The sequence below is a fragment of the Babylonia areolata genome, chromosome 26, assembly GCF_041734735.1.
Source record: "Babylonia areolata isolate BAREFJ2019XMU chromosome 26, ASM4173473v1, whole genome shotgun sequence".
Classification (NCBI taxonomy): Eukaryota; Metazoa; Mollusca; class Gastropoda; order Neogastropoda; family Buccinidae; genus Babylonia; species Babylonia areolata.
Genome location: NC_134901.1, coordinates 11,244,905 through 11,259,904, shown reverse-complemented (window position 1 = coordinate 11,259,904; position 15,000 = coordinate 11,244,905). Strand labels below are relative to the sequence as shown.

The 15,000-nt window shown below is 41.1% G+C and overlaps 2 protein-coding genes across 2 annotated transcripts in view; one reads left to right on the top strand and one right to left on the bottom strand.

Annotated features, from left to right (window-relative positions):
- LOC143300822 (protein disulfide-isomerase TMX3-like) overlaps positions 1–5,360 on the bottom strand; it is a 137,721-nt gene extending 132,361 nt beyond the window's left edge. The window contains exons 1-2 of the mRNA XM_076614753.1: positions 5,321–5,360; positions 5,186–5,228 (exon numbers count right to left, since the gene is read on the bottom strand). Of these exons, the coding sequence (XP_076470868.1) occupies positions 5,186–5,228; positions 5,321–5,360 (83 nt within the window). The remainder of the gene's footprint in view (positions 1–5,185; positions 5,229–5,320) is intronic.
- Positions 5,361–5,542: 182 nt separating this feature from the next.
- LOC143300176 (prefoldin subunit 4-like) lies at positions 5,543–10,744 on the top strand. The gene is made up of 4 exons (XM_076613733.1): positions 5,543–5,578; positions 7,522–7,629; positions 9,103–9,173; positions 9,650–10,744. The coding sequence occupies exons 1-4, from the start codon at positions 5,558–5,560 to the stop codon at positions 9,849–9,851; spliced, it is 402 nt and encodes a 133-aa protein (XP_076469848.1). The 5' UTR covers positions 5,543–5,557; the 3' UTR covers positions 9,852–10,744.
- Positions 10,745–15,000: the final 4,256 nt, after the last annotated feature.

Here is a 15,000-nt window from a genome sequence, read left to right as displayed (position 1 = left end):
TGCTGAGGCTCAGGGCTGAACAAGTTATGTGTTGATTTTGCTAAAACAAGAGTAATGAAATCCCAAGTTCAGTTCAATTCAGTTACTCAAGGACGCGTCACTGCATTCGGACAAATCCAAATATGCTATGCCACATCTGCTAAGCAGATGCTGACCAGCAGCGTAACCCAACACGTGCAGTCAGGCCTTGAAATCCCAAGAAGAAGTCAAAATAAATAATGGTGACTGACTCTTTGATGTGTGAGCTCAGTCTGTCCCATGTGACAGCCCTCCACTGAGAAGCGTACTGGTCAGCAGCCATCAAGGGGTTAAGAAAGAAGAAGGGAGCAGACACATCTATCATCAAAATGTAAAAAAAAAAAATAAAAAAAAAGTAATATAAAACAACCACAAAGACAGGATGACAAACAGACAAAGAGGATGGATAAATGAAATGAGCAAACAGAACCATGTTTACATTGGTGTCTGTGTACGTGTTTGTGTGTGTATGCGTCCGCATGCGTAAATGCATGTGTGTGTACCAGCATGTACAGGTGTGTGTGTGCGAAATGTGTGTGCGTGCACACATGAATGCGCCCATGCATGAATGCGCACATGCATGTGTGCTTGCATGTGTGTATGTGAAGTGGTCAAATGGTTAGAGCGGTGGATTCTCGCCTGAGTTTCCTGAGTTCGATCCCCATCAAACGAGGTGGGTAATGGGTGGATATTTTTCCAATCTCCCAGGTCAACATATGTGCAAAACTGCTAGTGCCTGAATATCCTTCATGTATATACACATGCAGAAGATCAAATACACACATTAAAGATCCTGTAATCCATATCAGCATTCAGTGGGTTATGGAAACAAGGGCATACCTAGAATGTACACCCAAAAAAACAGGCTATGGCTGACTATATGGCTGGGTAAATAAAGAAAAACTGTCACACACATAAACTGTTACAAGTCTGTGTGAGAGCTTTCAGTTTCAGTTTCAAGGAGGAAGGTGGCAGAATGGTTAAGATGCCTCAGCTGCCAATACAGATAGCCTGTGACTCAGTGTGAGGGCGTGTGTTTGAATCACGCTTTCACCCTTTCTCCCAAGTTTGACTAGAAAATCAAACTGAGCATCTAGTCTTTTGGATGAGACGATAAAGCGAGGTCTCGTGTGCAGCACGCACTTGGCGCACTGAAAAAGAACCCATGGCAACAAAAGTGTTGTCCTCTGGCAAAATTATGTCAACAGAAATCCACTCTGATAGGTACACAGATATACAAGCATGCACTCAAGGCCTGACGAGGGAGTTGGGTCATGCCGTTGGTCAGGCATCTGCCTAGCAGATTTGGTGTAGGGTATATGGATTTGTCCGAACGCAGTGACCCATCCCTGAAAAACTGAAACTGTGTGAGAGTGTGTGTGTGTGTGTGTGTGTGTGTATGTGTGCAGCATAAGTGGTGTGTGTGGGTGCGTGACTGAAACCTGATTGAATGACACATGAAACAAATGATGAGCGCCCAGTAGCAGCTGTCAGTTGGCTCTACCCAGGTAGGCAGCCTGTTGTGCAAATGACTACCTGTTTGTAAAACGCTTCCAGGTTGGTCTGACTGAGGATAGTTGCTGTATTAGTATCCATATCATCATGTGTGTGTGTGTTTGTGTGTGTCTATTTTGATACTTATGCATGGATGTACTGTATGTATGTGGGTATGTGACACGTGTCATTGCATCTGCCTTTCAGCTGCATTCTCATCTCTGGAGTCAATGACATCTTCCACAACGATGACATGTGTGATACTCAAAATTTAAAAAAGCAAGACATTAAGGCAGACAAGTACAAAGAAAAGTCTTACCATTCCATTTACTCTAAACATCTAATACACACAGAAATACAATCAAATTCAAGCACAACAGGTGAGGCACAACAACTCCATGTAATGACCACATCATTAATAAGTAATTTTCTGTAATTGTATTTAGATATTTGTTTCAAATTTCACTCCCCCCCCCCCCTCCCCCATATACCCGGTTTCCCCTAACTCACAAATTCATCCCCCTCCCCCTCCTCTTCTAAACAAAAATACTCAAATGTATACATCAGCTCTCTAACAAATTGTCTTCAATCACTGATAAGTGATATGTGCGATGGGACACTAAACAAAATTCTTCCTCCTCCTCCTAATGACCACATGTTGAACAAACCACAGACAGACTCTTTTTTTTCTTTTGCAGGGCGGACTTGATACTATTGTAGTATTTTAAAACAAACAAAAATTACAAATACTGTTCCTTGTATTCTACAGAGACAGGGAACATAATCCTTTTAGTCCTTTTTTTTTTTTTTTTTATCATGTGACACAGTTATGATCTCTTTCAGTTATAATCCAAATATTTTTTTAACCTTTTTTTTTTCAATGATGTTGGAGAGATATTTTTCAATTGCTTTTAGATAATTTTACCAAACTCTGTTGGAAAGGAACAGTAATACACAGTATCATCACTGTTGTGTGTGTGTGTATGTGTGTGTGTGTGTGTGTACATATATGTGTGTGTGTGTGTGTGTGTGTGTGTGTGTGTGACTCTATCATCTATGTATGTACCGGTATGTATTAGTCTTTCAAAATACACTGCATTGTTAGTATTGTTTCATTCAAACTACTGTCCATAGGCTAATGGGGAGAGAGTTTTATCATAATCTTGCACTGCCTTTCTTTTCTTTTTCATCGTTTCATGAGTGTGTGTGTGTGTGTGTGTGTGTGTGTGTGTGTTTGTGTGTGTGTGTGTGTGTTTGTGAGAGTGCGCCTACATGTGTGTGTATTTCATTCAAATCATTCTTCAGATGATGGAGAATGCGTGGTATCAGTGGAGTATAATAATTAATATCCGGCTGATTCTCTCATACTTTCCAGCAATACATATATTGACCAATGAATTTGAACCTTTCACTTACAGGCAGCTGAGTGTACCTGCCTGTCTGAACTTATTTTGACTGATCTGCATGTGTGTGTGTGTGTGTGTGTGTGTGTGTGTGTGTGTGTGTGTGTGTGTGTTTGTGAGAGTGCGCCTACATGTGTGTGTCTGTGTGCAGGTATGGGCAGGTGATATGAAAATGAGTGCACTTTTTTTTTCTTTTTTTCTTTTTTTTTGTATGTGATTTTTGTGTTTATGTGTAAGAGTGCAGTTTCTGTGTATTCACAAACATGTATATGCCAGCTGCCACATGGGGATGTGTGTGTGTTCAATTTAGGCTTTGTGTGCCAATATGTATACTATATGTATCACTGTGTTTTGGAGTGTGCATGCATGTATGTGTGTGTTTGTGTGTGTGTGCATGAGTGTGTGTGCACATGTTTTTGCCTGTACATTTATGTATTCATCTGTAACAGTGCATTTACTCTGTACATACATGTATGTTATATATGCCATTTGCCACAGGCATGTGCATGCATGCTCAAGTTTCGACTGTGTGTAAACAAAACATATTTATCAAGTTATTTTTGTCTATCTGTCTGTCTCTAAACAAATACATGTTCATTGTGATATTACCTAACCCACAGTCAATGTCAGAGAGTCAAGAGATCCATCATGACAATCAAACAGTTTTCATGTTTCAATGGCTGGGGAATTTGAAAGCTAACTCCATTACTTCAATATCTGCCTCTAAAGTCTTTAAAATCTTCAAAGCATTCTGCAAAATGCAGAACCACAATGTCTCTATACTTGCATCCCCCCTCAACTGTAAAGTATAACCCATCTGCATTCATTTCCATTTTGCTCATATGATGATTCACAAAATGATGGAGACACACCCACTGAAATTCAGGTTTAATTTATTATTCAATTTATCATACTACAATATTTAAATAATGAAAGTAGACACATAGCAAAAACTAATCCTTTCAGTTTAACCCCTAGGCTGCCTATATGACGAGATAACGCGTCATGGAAAACATGTACGCTTAGCTGCCACAATGACAAGTAACTCTGACTTTTCCCTGCTTTGCATTCAGTTCGTTGACAAAAATGCTGGTAGCTTTAGCTTGGGGAATCTTTCTAGATTCTATTCATAGCTAGAAACACCACCTGCATCATAAGGCAGTCCTTTATTTGAACATTTTGGTTGGGTTACTGGCCACAGTCTTTGCCTGGCTCCTCTCCTCGCTCGCTCAACAAAATGTAGGACTGACTCCGTGCTCAAGACATGTGATCGTGGCGAACTAAATCAACCAAGATTACTTTCTTTAGCTGACGCTCGGAAAGAATTGGAACATAAATTCGAAGGAGAAGACAGTGGTGAACATTTATAGGATGATTTGATAGAAAATAAAGGGAGCAATCAAGAGAGTGGCCAAGATACGACTATCAGTGAGTGATGCCGGCTGTTCAGCTCTAGCAGACGAGAGGTCACTGAATTTTTAGCAGGACACAGTATGAGCTATTTTCTTGGCACTCAGCCAGTGCGGTCTGATGAGAACTGGATGAAGTGACCGTGTGAGAGGGGTGAAGAGGAGGGGGGTGGAGACTCAGGGGGTGTGGCCTCACAGCCATATTATCACTTGCAGAAGTCACAATGCATCTATTTCTTTTTCAGTTTTTTTATATTGTGGTTGATCTAGTATGATTTTGTGTGTACAGATATCCATTTGTCCAGAAAATGATATTTTAGTGCAAATTACCTGACCAATGTTTGTAATGAACAAGTTGAAAATGTGACAAAAAACAAAACACTGATTTCAAAACGACAGCATATCATTTAAAATATATATAATGGGGAAACATCATGTGTTTTGTATTCTTTATTCATTTCCCTTTCAGAAAAAGGAATACTTTTATGGGTCTTTCTCCAATAACAAAGAGCACAGAATTTTTTGAAAATTCATACCCATTTATTGGGGAAAAAAAACCCTGGCAAATAGATTTCACTTAAATCTTATTTTCCTGGCAGCGAAAGGGTTAAGAGTTTGCAATAGACTAGAGTGACTGATTCAGTAACTGTAGCAGTAAAGAAAACTGGTTGGAAAAGCAGAACAGTTTTCAGTGTGGAAATGCGAGCGTCATGTTAACAGTGATAGCGATACGTCATGCACAGAACAGCTCAAACACTTGTCACGATGCCATTCGCTGTTGGAGCAAAAATCAATATTGCTGGAAGCATCATCACTGACACGACAGTCACAATGACGGTGACACCGATACCAAGGACTTACCGGTCGTCTAGCTCTATCTGGGCCCAACAAATTGGCAGAAGAACTGCAAGAAAAAACATATTTACATTATCTTTTATGTTCATGTGACTGTCATGCAACTTGCACAGAGATTTGTTTCAAATAAAGCGGCCTTACCTGCGAGCAGCACAGCAACGGTGTTCAAGGATGGCGCCATCTTACAACAATGCAATGCCGCACTGAATTTCCAGAACACGACAGGAATCAAAAAAATATTTCTTTTGATAATAAAACTTAATAGCAATGCAGTCAATGTTTCTTATAATCATACATTTCAGAATCTTTATTCATCATATTGTAGGAAGAGTACAGTGTTTATTCATATTATTTTCTGCTGAATACGATTTGGTCAAAATGGCAGCCACCATCAAAGACGTGAGTAACCGTAGTTACTTGAACTTGAACTGGAATCATGTTATTTGCTCATTTTCTTATCATAAATGCTCGATTTTTCACATCGAGATTTATTGTTGACATGCCTATAATGCCTTTGGTAGGTCTTCACCCTTGAAGCTCGGGTTTGTTTCTCTATACAGTACGAAAGCGGAGTACTGTTGGTTGTGTTGTCTGTTTTGTCTCGAGCTTTCAGTTTGTCCTGAAAACTTCGAGACTACATGAAAACAGTTTGTTCAAACTTCAGTCCCAAGATAATTGTTGTGGTAAACGAAACCAAACATGTTGGGTGGTATTTTATTGTAAAAAAAAAGTCTGCCGACCGCATGGACCAATCCAGACGTGCACAGACTCGCACGCAGCACATGGAGACGCAGATGACACAGACAGTAATACAGTCATCTCATAGTGATAGATACACACAGATTACAGTGACAGGCAGAGACTGGCCTGCTTATGAACACTCAGTGTATGTATGTGTGTTTGCATACACATGGAGGTTTGTCAGGTCAGAGGCTCTTCTCTGCTACCTTTTACCATGTAACCCATGCCGCATGTGGGGAGTAAACCCAACATGAAAATCCAGTCTGGAGAGATACGGTCTCTGCCAGATTTGGCACATCATTAAAGATGGCTTTGCGGAGGTGGATGCTGGCCCCCTATATATAACGTGCTGTGTGCATGGCCCTCCCTTGTGTGGATACGCCCTGGTGCCCACAAACCAGCCCCCATGTATGGGTCAAATACAAGAGGTTATCCCAACGGCAGAGCAGGCAGAAGAGGAGACATCTCCCAACAGCTGCAATGGCAGATGAGGATGCCAACAATGGGTAGGGAGACTTGCGAGCACGCCGCAAGAACGCGCAACATTTACCCACAACATTTAGGGCTTGTCCACCTAGAGTATGAAGCCTGGATTCAGGGATCTGCATGGAACTGGAAGAAACATCATTGAATGGGCAGAAAGGCTATTCTTAGCAATGCATCGTGGAGCATTAAAAGAGTGCAGTGAGACACATGCAGAACACAGCTGGCCAACTACTGCATCCTGGTGTGTGTGTTGGGCTGATGGCGGGGGGTGGGGGCTTAACTCCAGACTCAATCTCATTTCATCAACTGTATTATTGTATATTATAATGTATTACGTTTTTGTCACAGCAGATTTCTCTGTGTGGAATTCAATATGCACATCTTATGTATATTGTTTTCCTATAAAACTAAAAAGGGGATTTTTCTCAAGAATTTTGCCAGGGTCACCCTTTCGTTGTCTTGGGTTCACTTACGTGCACTTAGTGGATGTTGCACATGGGACCTTGGTTTATGATAACTAGTGTCCAGACCATCACTCAAAGTCTAGTGAAAATACTGGTGAGTGAAGCCCGAGGGTTTCAAAACAGTGCCCCCAGATTCTTTTGCTTCCTATGACACACTACCAGTAGGCCAACACTTCTCTATTAAATCATGAATAATTTATGGGGATCATTGTATGTGTTTATTACTTTGTGTCCCCAGGATGATAGTAATGCCCAAAGATGTAAACTATATTAATAATGATATTGTTAATTGTATAATAGTTGATATTGATCATTGTGTTGTGTTGATGTTCCCCAGATGACAGTAATTCCAAAGATGTAAACTACTTTATTTATGATATATATTGTCTTATGTTTGTTTTCCCAGGGTAACAACAATGTCCAGGTAAAGATATAAACTGTATTGCTTTAATATTTGTCTCTATGTTTGTCAGTATGTGTGTGTGTTCCCAGGATGGCAGTGATGCCCAATGATTTAAGCTGTATTATTTATTATATGTATTGAACACCATGTTGTGTTTGTGTTCCTGGGACAACAGTGATGCCGAAAGATATAAACTATATCATTTGTTATAGTATATATTGATCACCATGTTATCTATGTGTTGCCAGGGTGACACTGATGCCCAGGTGACGCTGGAGGACCAGCAGAAGATCAACAAGTTTGCCATCAACAATGCCAAGCTGCAGGACCTCAGGGGAGAGCTGAAACTGAAAAAGGTAGCGCCTCGTTTCAGTTTCAGTTTCTCTCAGAGACGTCACTGCAGTCAGACAAATCCATAAGCTGCACCACATCTGCTAGGTAGATGCCTGACCAGCAGTGTAAACCACCATGCTAGTCAGCTTCTTCAACAGAATTTTACCAGAGGCCAACACTCTTTTTGCCATAGATTCTTTTTTTACTTTAGTGCGCCAAGTCTGTGCTGCACAAGGGACCTCAGTTTATCATCTCATCCCAATGACTGGATGCTCAGTTTGATTTTCCAGTCAAACATGGGAGAAAGGGTTCATCTTGGTCATTATGACCCCTCGGTCAGTGGAGTGGTGGCTTAGTAGTATCGCATTCACCTAGGTAGTCAGAATTTGGTCATGCATGATCGAATCCTGCACTTTCCAGAATTTTATCCCCCTCCACTTGACCTTGTTAAGTGGTGGTCTGGACATAAGTCATTTGGATGAGACGATATACTGAGGTCCATGTGTAGCATGTACTTGGCTCACATAAATGAAACAACAGTAAGATGAGAGTTGTCACTTAAAATTTGAAAGAAAAGTTCACTTGTGATAGTAAAAGAACTTGTGAAATATGCATGCAAACAGGAGGAAAAAAAAGTACTACTAATTCTGCTACTGCAACAACTACTACTACTTCATCGTCATGATAATGATTATAGTAATATGATAATTATTCCTTCTGTCAGAACAAAGTGATTTGGTGAGTATTCTTTCTCTTTTTCATGGCCCAGCTGTCTGAAACCAATTTGCTATGCAGATCAGGCACTTTTCTTCTTCGACTTCATTCCAGCCTTCCTTGAAAACACACCAGACAAAGCCATAGTTCTATTTGTGTACTTCTTGTGCATGTGTGTGTATGTGTGTGCTTGTAACAATGTTTGTGTGCAAGTGTGTGATTCCATTTGCCCTGTTTTTGTAAAGTGCCTATTTATTTAGAGAATAGGACGACATAAGTTCACATTAGTAGAAGTTGTGGTAGTATAATTGTTGTTTTTGTTTTGTTTTTGTTTTTTTTTTCTTTTGACAGGCATAATAGCCGTGTTGTTAAAGCATTGGACTTTCAATCTGAGGGTCCTGAATTCGAATCTTGGTAATGGCGCCAGGTGGGTAAAGGGTGGAGATTTTTCTGATCTCCCAGGTCAACATTTGTGCAGACCTGCTTGTGCCTGAACCACCGTTATGTATGTATACGCAAGCAGAAGATCAAAAATTAATACGCATGTTAAAGATCCTGTAATCCATGTTAGCATTCGGTGGGTTCTGGAAACAAGAACATACCCAGCATGCACACCTGCAAAAACAGAGTATGGCTGCCTACTTGGCAGGGTCAAAACGGTCGTATACGTAAAAGCCCACTTGTGTAGGTACAAGTGAACGTAGGAGTTGCAGCCCATGAACAAAGAAGAAGAAGAAGTTTGTTTCTTTTGTTTTTTAATGTGTTATTGGGTTTTTTTTCAGAAAGAGTTGGAGAACCTTCAGGATGCTGTGGATGAACTGCTGATGTTGGAAGGGGAGGAGGAAGGTGTCCCATATCCTTGACTGCCTCTTTGACTGCATGTCTTGGCTACATGCCAATATTGTGAATAGTGATTGTTAAATCAGATACTTTGTGATTTGCTTTGTATTTTGCTTCTCTCTCTATATATATAGAGAGAGAGAGGGAGAGAGATGACCTGCTTGAGCATAGAATTGATGAGTACGCCCGCTACTTTGCTTTGGCAGGTTGGAATTTTGACAGGGCAAACTGATCTGGTGAAAGGTGCCACTTTGCACTGCAAAGTCTTTGAGCAAAATCATTTGATGAGGCGGTATGTGTAAACAAACTTATTTATTATCATTACTAAATCTGTTCAGTCAAGTTCCGAGTTCACACACCCCTCAACGGCGCGCCTACGTACCAGATTGGGGAGCTTGAGCAAAATCATTGGATCAGGCGGTATATATAAACAAACTTATATAGTACCATTACCGAATCCATTCAGTCATGTTCCTTAACAGTGCCCACATACCAGATCGGGGAGCTGTTTGTCAACACCAGCACAGAGGAAGCGGGGGTGCTGATCGAGAAGGCCAAAGAGGCGGTGCAGGAGGAGATCAAGCGGTTGGAGGGCCAGATGGACGTGCACAAGAACATCCTGTCGGACCTCAAGGTGCAGCTGTATGCCAAGTTTGGCTCCAACATCAACCTGGAGGCTGAGGAGGACTAATGGAGAGGACTGTGTGTGTCTGTGTCCGTGTGTGTGTGTGTGTTCTTTAGTTATGCATCAGCCGAGGTGTAGCATAGGTGTATGAATCAGTCCACATGCTTTGACACCTCCTTGAAACTGGAATTGAAACTTATAATGTCTAATTCGCAGTGTGTGATTCTGTACGATGCGTATGTGTGTGTGGTGGTGGCCGTATGCTTGTTGCTGAATGATTTTTTTTACTTATACTATAGTCTTTGAAATTTAGTTATGGCTGATTCTGGTTTTTGCTTCTTTGGGTTTTTTTTTTTAAGTTTAAAAAAGATACCATCATTTTATAACATTGTTTCAATTGGTAATGCACTGTCAGATACAAATGAGACCAGGTTTCTGGGTTTGAAACTTTTCTGAAGTCCTGTGCTAACTGACTGTCATTGGTTTGGTTTCCCTAAATCATAGCATTGACTTGGGCTTACCACTTTTCCAGAGCAGATTGATGGGCTTATATCAGGGAAGTGTAGCATCTATGGATTTGTCTGAACACAGTGCCACCCCCTTGAGAAACTGAAGAAACTGAAAGGGAAGAAGAAAAGATCAGCAGCTGGAAAAAAGAAAGAAAAAAAAGATCGTTTCAGATAGGTTTGTTCACTGGTTATGCAGAACGTGAAAACTGACAGAAAAGAGAACAGTAAAAGATAGCTCCATTTGCCAGAGATTCCTTTTTTTCATTTTTTGTGTTTGTTTTTTGTTTTGTTTTTTTACTAAAGCTGCAGGTGTTCAGTTGTGATTTCATGACCCTCGTTTTGCCCACTGTTCAACTGCTTGTGGCTTCACCCTTATTCCATTGTGTACCTTATACTGGTTTTGTTTCCACTGTTTGGTAAGGCAAGTAATAAACATTTGCAGGAAAGAGACCTCTGCGTTTTGTCATGGTTTTGCATACTTGCACTCATTCTCTCTCTCTTTCTCTCTCTCTCTCTCCCCCCTCCTCTTTCACCCATGCACATATAAACACACAATATAATGCAAAACACAACTTATAAACACACACACAAACAAACAAGTATAGACACACATATGCACACACACAAAAACAACCAATGAATTCCTTACCTGTGTATGGACAATAAACAAGTTGATTCAACACAACACACACACACACACACACACAAGGACGACAACATAGCACACACACACACACACACACACAATACCCTTCATTTCACCTCCATCACACCAGCTCAACTGGAGCTGACATGTAAGGAGAGAGAGAAAAAATGTCACCACTTCTCATTTGCATTCTTCTCTGTGAAGATGTGAATTTTGTTATGTCTAGTGAGAAAACTGCGAGACTGTTTATTTCATGTCTGCTGTACTGCTTCAGGAGTTGTTAGCTGCTTTGCAGTGTGTTTGTTTTTTGTGGTGCGTGGGCATTTTTGCCTGATTTAAATTAACATATTCTTTTTTTTTCTTTTTTTCTTTTTTTTTTTTACTGTCAGCAAGGGTAGGCTGTTTTCTAAAATGTATTTTCCAAGGTTATTGAGACCAGATCAATTTTTGTGTGTTGTGTTTAATTATGTTATGTACACATTAGTTTGTGGGGGGATTTTAATCCTCTGGTGAAAAATTGACAGAATGGACCATGTCAGGGGCATGTCCTAGGTTTGTATGTATGAACATGGCTATACCTGTGCTTTATTTTCTCTTCCAGATTGTGATTTTTTCCCCCAGGTTCTTTGGTATCTGTAATTAGTTTTCCAGTCGTTATCACAATAATGGCCTTGTGTGGTCAGCTGGACTCACAAAAAATAGAGGTTACACCCATTCATGGGAGGCCATTTCCCCACCCCACTCCCCATCCCTCTCTCTCTCTCTCTCTCTCTCTCTCTCTGGCGAACTTTGTATTGCAGAAACGTCTTAATGTACCACCATGATGTTTCTAATTAATTTTCGAGTAACATTTTTTTGTGTGTGTGTGTGTGTGCGAGTCTTGCTAAATTCATTGCAAAAGCAATGCACGATAGGAAAATGATTTCTGAGCAAAGGACCAGTTCATCTGGGGATGATCCTATAAATTTTCATGCATGCACGCGTTTCTGTGTGTGTGTGTGTGTGTGTGTGAATGTATGTTGGGCATGCACAGTTGGGCGTGCCGATTTGTGTGATGTGGCAGTTTTGAGCTCTGCTTATATTATTGCTGAATTAAATTATTACCTCCCTTGCCAACATAACTTATATGTTGAATGGACAATAAAGCGTGTCCGTGTCAGTGTCTCTCTGGCACAAAGATTGATCCTCCATTTTATGGAGACATAATTTTGGAACACTGGGTTCATGCTAAGAATATTACGTGCTTTTGTTCGTCCGTCGACGCTATGTGTATGATTCAGTTTCAAGGACATAACAAGCCATTTGGACAGATCCTGCATCCATATGTGATACACCACATATTCTCTCCCCAGGGGGTCTCAATGCCTATCAGTGCTATGGACTATGCCAATGTGAGGCATTTGCACCTTCATTTTTTTCCAGCAGATGTGGTTTAGCATGTATGGATCTGTCCACACGCTCTGACGCCACCTTCAAACTGAACTGAACTGGGGTCTTCACCTACAAAACTGCTTTTTTTTTTTTCTTTTTCTTTTTTTAAGCAGCCCCGCTGAACAGAGCCAGTCTGTCTGGGTCATGCTCAGACAGTGTTTTTCTGTGTCAGCGGCTCACCCTGGCGCTAATACACCGGTGTGTAAATATTGTGGTAAGACTTTGCCGTGGGGTGTGGTGTCACATTTTGGTCCGTGGACATCATGAGTAACGACCCATGTACCAGCTACTATTGTCAGTTGCTGTGTGGTCCTCTTCGATCTGTACAAAGATGCAAATAATCATTCACACAAAACCCACAATTAAGGAGCACGTCTGATAGGACCACGGACTGAAATCGGGCGGGGACAGGACAGGCGGAAGGAAAAGGAGAAAATAAACAAGTGTGTGTGTGTGTGTGTCACAGTGTGTGCGTGTGTGTGTGTGTCACAGTGTGTGTGTGTGTGTGTGTCACAGTGTGTTTGTAAGTGTGTGTGTGTGTGTGTGTGCGGACTCATCCACATACGCTACCCACCTTCTGCAGTGCACACACACACACACACACACACACACACACACACATATATATATATATATATATATATATATATATAATACTAGCAGACGCCAGATCAGTCTACGTATAAATGGTGATCAGGCCTTGAAAGCCTTCCCAATATTTGTGTAAAATATTCACATCAAATGAAATAAAATTACTGAATAAATCAAAACAAACAAGTAAATATTTTGAAACATAATAAAATGAAACAAACGTAAAAGGCCAATTAGAATATAACCAAAGCAACTGAACAACCCGTTGGTCAATCAGTTCATTTGGAATCAATACATGAATACGTCCTTTGTTCAGATTTTGGCAACGTGATTAAACGACCTTGTGTCGGCATTGGCCAAACTATAAATAGCTAAGGTCACTGTGATCCAGCTTTCTATGTGTGGTGGTCAACCAGGAACAGAAGGTGTGGAATTGAATAATAAGTGGTTCCACTGAGTGCTGCCGAATCAACAAGTCTGATGAATGGGGATTGATTGACGACCCGGTGTAGCATCCCAGACTGTCCCCCACCCCGCAAACATCCCCGTGGGACATTTCCAGTGGTCAAATTGTCCCATGCGGACCCGGATTTTCAGCTGCCAAAATGTCCCCTTTTCTGCGTTTTAGCCTGGTTTTGAAATGTCCCCCTTAGCCTGAAAGTGTCACCCCCTTGTATCCCGTAATGCCGCCTCCGTCCGCCGAGTATGCACCCCCCCCCCTCTCCCCACCCCCCGGCCCCCCTCCTCACGCCCCCGGCTTTTCAGTTTCCAACAGAACATTTGTTACATATGCGAGCGCGCGGTGTGTGTGCGCTCGCACGTGTGTGTGTGTGTGTGTGTGTGTGTGTGTGCAACTATATTGGTGTAGGTCGTGTCAGCAGTCAAAATACGGTCCTCTATCTCTGAAGTATACCAACCATCACATCAAGAACAGCGGAAGCTGTTAAATAAGAGAGAGGTATATATATATATGTATATATATGTGTGTGTGTGTGTGTGTGTGTGTGTGTGTGTGTGGTTTTAGCCGGCGATGATTGTTTGATTTTTCTTTGCAAAAGTGTTAAAAGTTGGATGTATCGAATTCAGCGTGGGTGATGAAAACTGTGCCCATGTGGTTTCATACTTGCACTCAGGGATGCAGAACAAAGAACAAAAGTCGAGAAAAGAGTATAGTTCGCAAAACTGCTGGCCTCTACACAATACAAAGAGATATTTTGAACTCTAGAGGTAATTCATATTTTTTTAGTTGTTGTATGTTTTTGTTTTTGTTTTTACAGTTGTTATTTCTATTTTATTTTGTGGTCTGGTTGTTCATTGTTTTATTGAGGACATGAAAATCAGTTTTGTTCCACCACATGTTTGTTTCTCTCTTAGAAGTTTATGTCCATGGTGTGTCATTTGTTTGTTTTCAAGCGGTTATTTCAATATTTTCAAGTCACTTAACACATATACACACATGTCTCTCTTTCTGTCTGTCCCTCGCTCTGTCTGTCTCTGTCTCTCTCCCATCTGATAATCTCTTCATTTTTGTCAACTGAGGCATGTTCAGATATTTTACCCAGTGGCATTATCACGCTGACAGAAAGACCGGGAAAACTCAGGGAATATATACCAAAGATTTTGCATTGAAAAATGTTTTTTATCACTTAAATAACTTTCACATATACCTACATGCGCGCGCGTATATGCATACAAACACACATTCACACGCTCCTCGGCCCCCTCCACCCCTCCTCCCCCCCGCCCCCCCGCCCACACACACTCACAGACACACACATGCACGCATCAGACAAAGACAATTATAGACACACACACACACACACACACACACACACACACACACACATGAGCGCACATGTAAAAAATACTTGTTGTATTCATAAGCATGAACCCAATGCTTGTACGGCATACAACTGGATGTATACACTTATACACCGGCTTACATGCTGGCTTTAAACAAGAAAACAATCATGGACACGGAAATATATAAACAGACTCACAGACATTCCCCCCACCTCCTTCACTTACAACAACACAC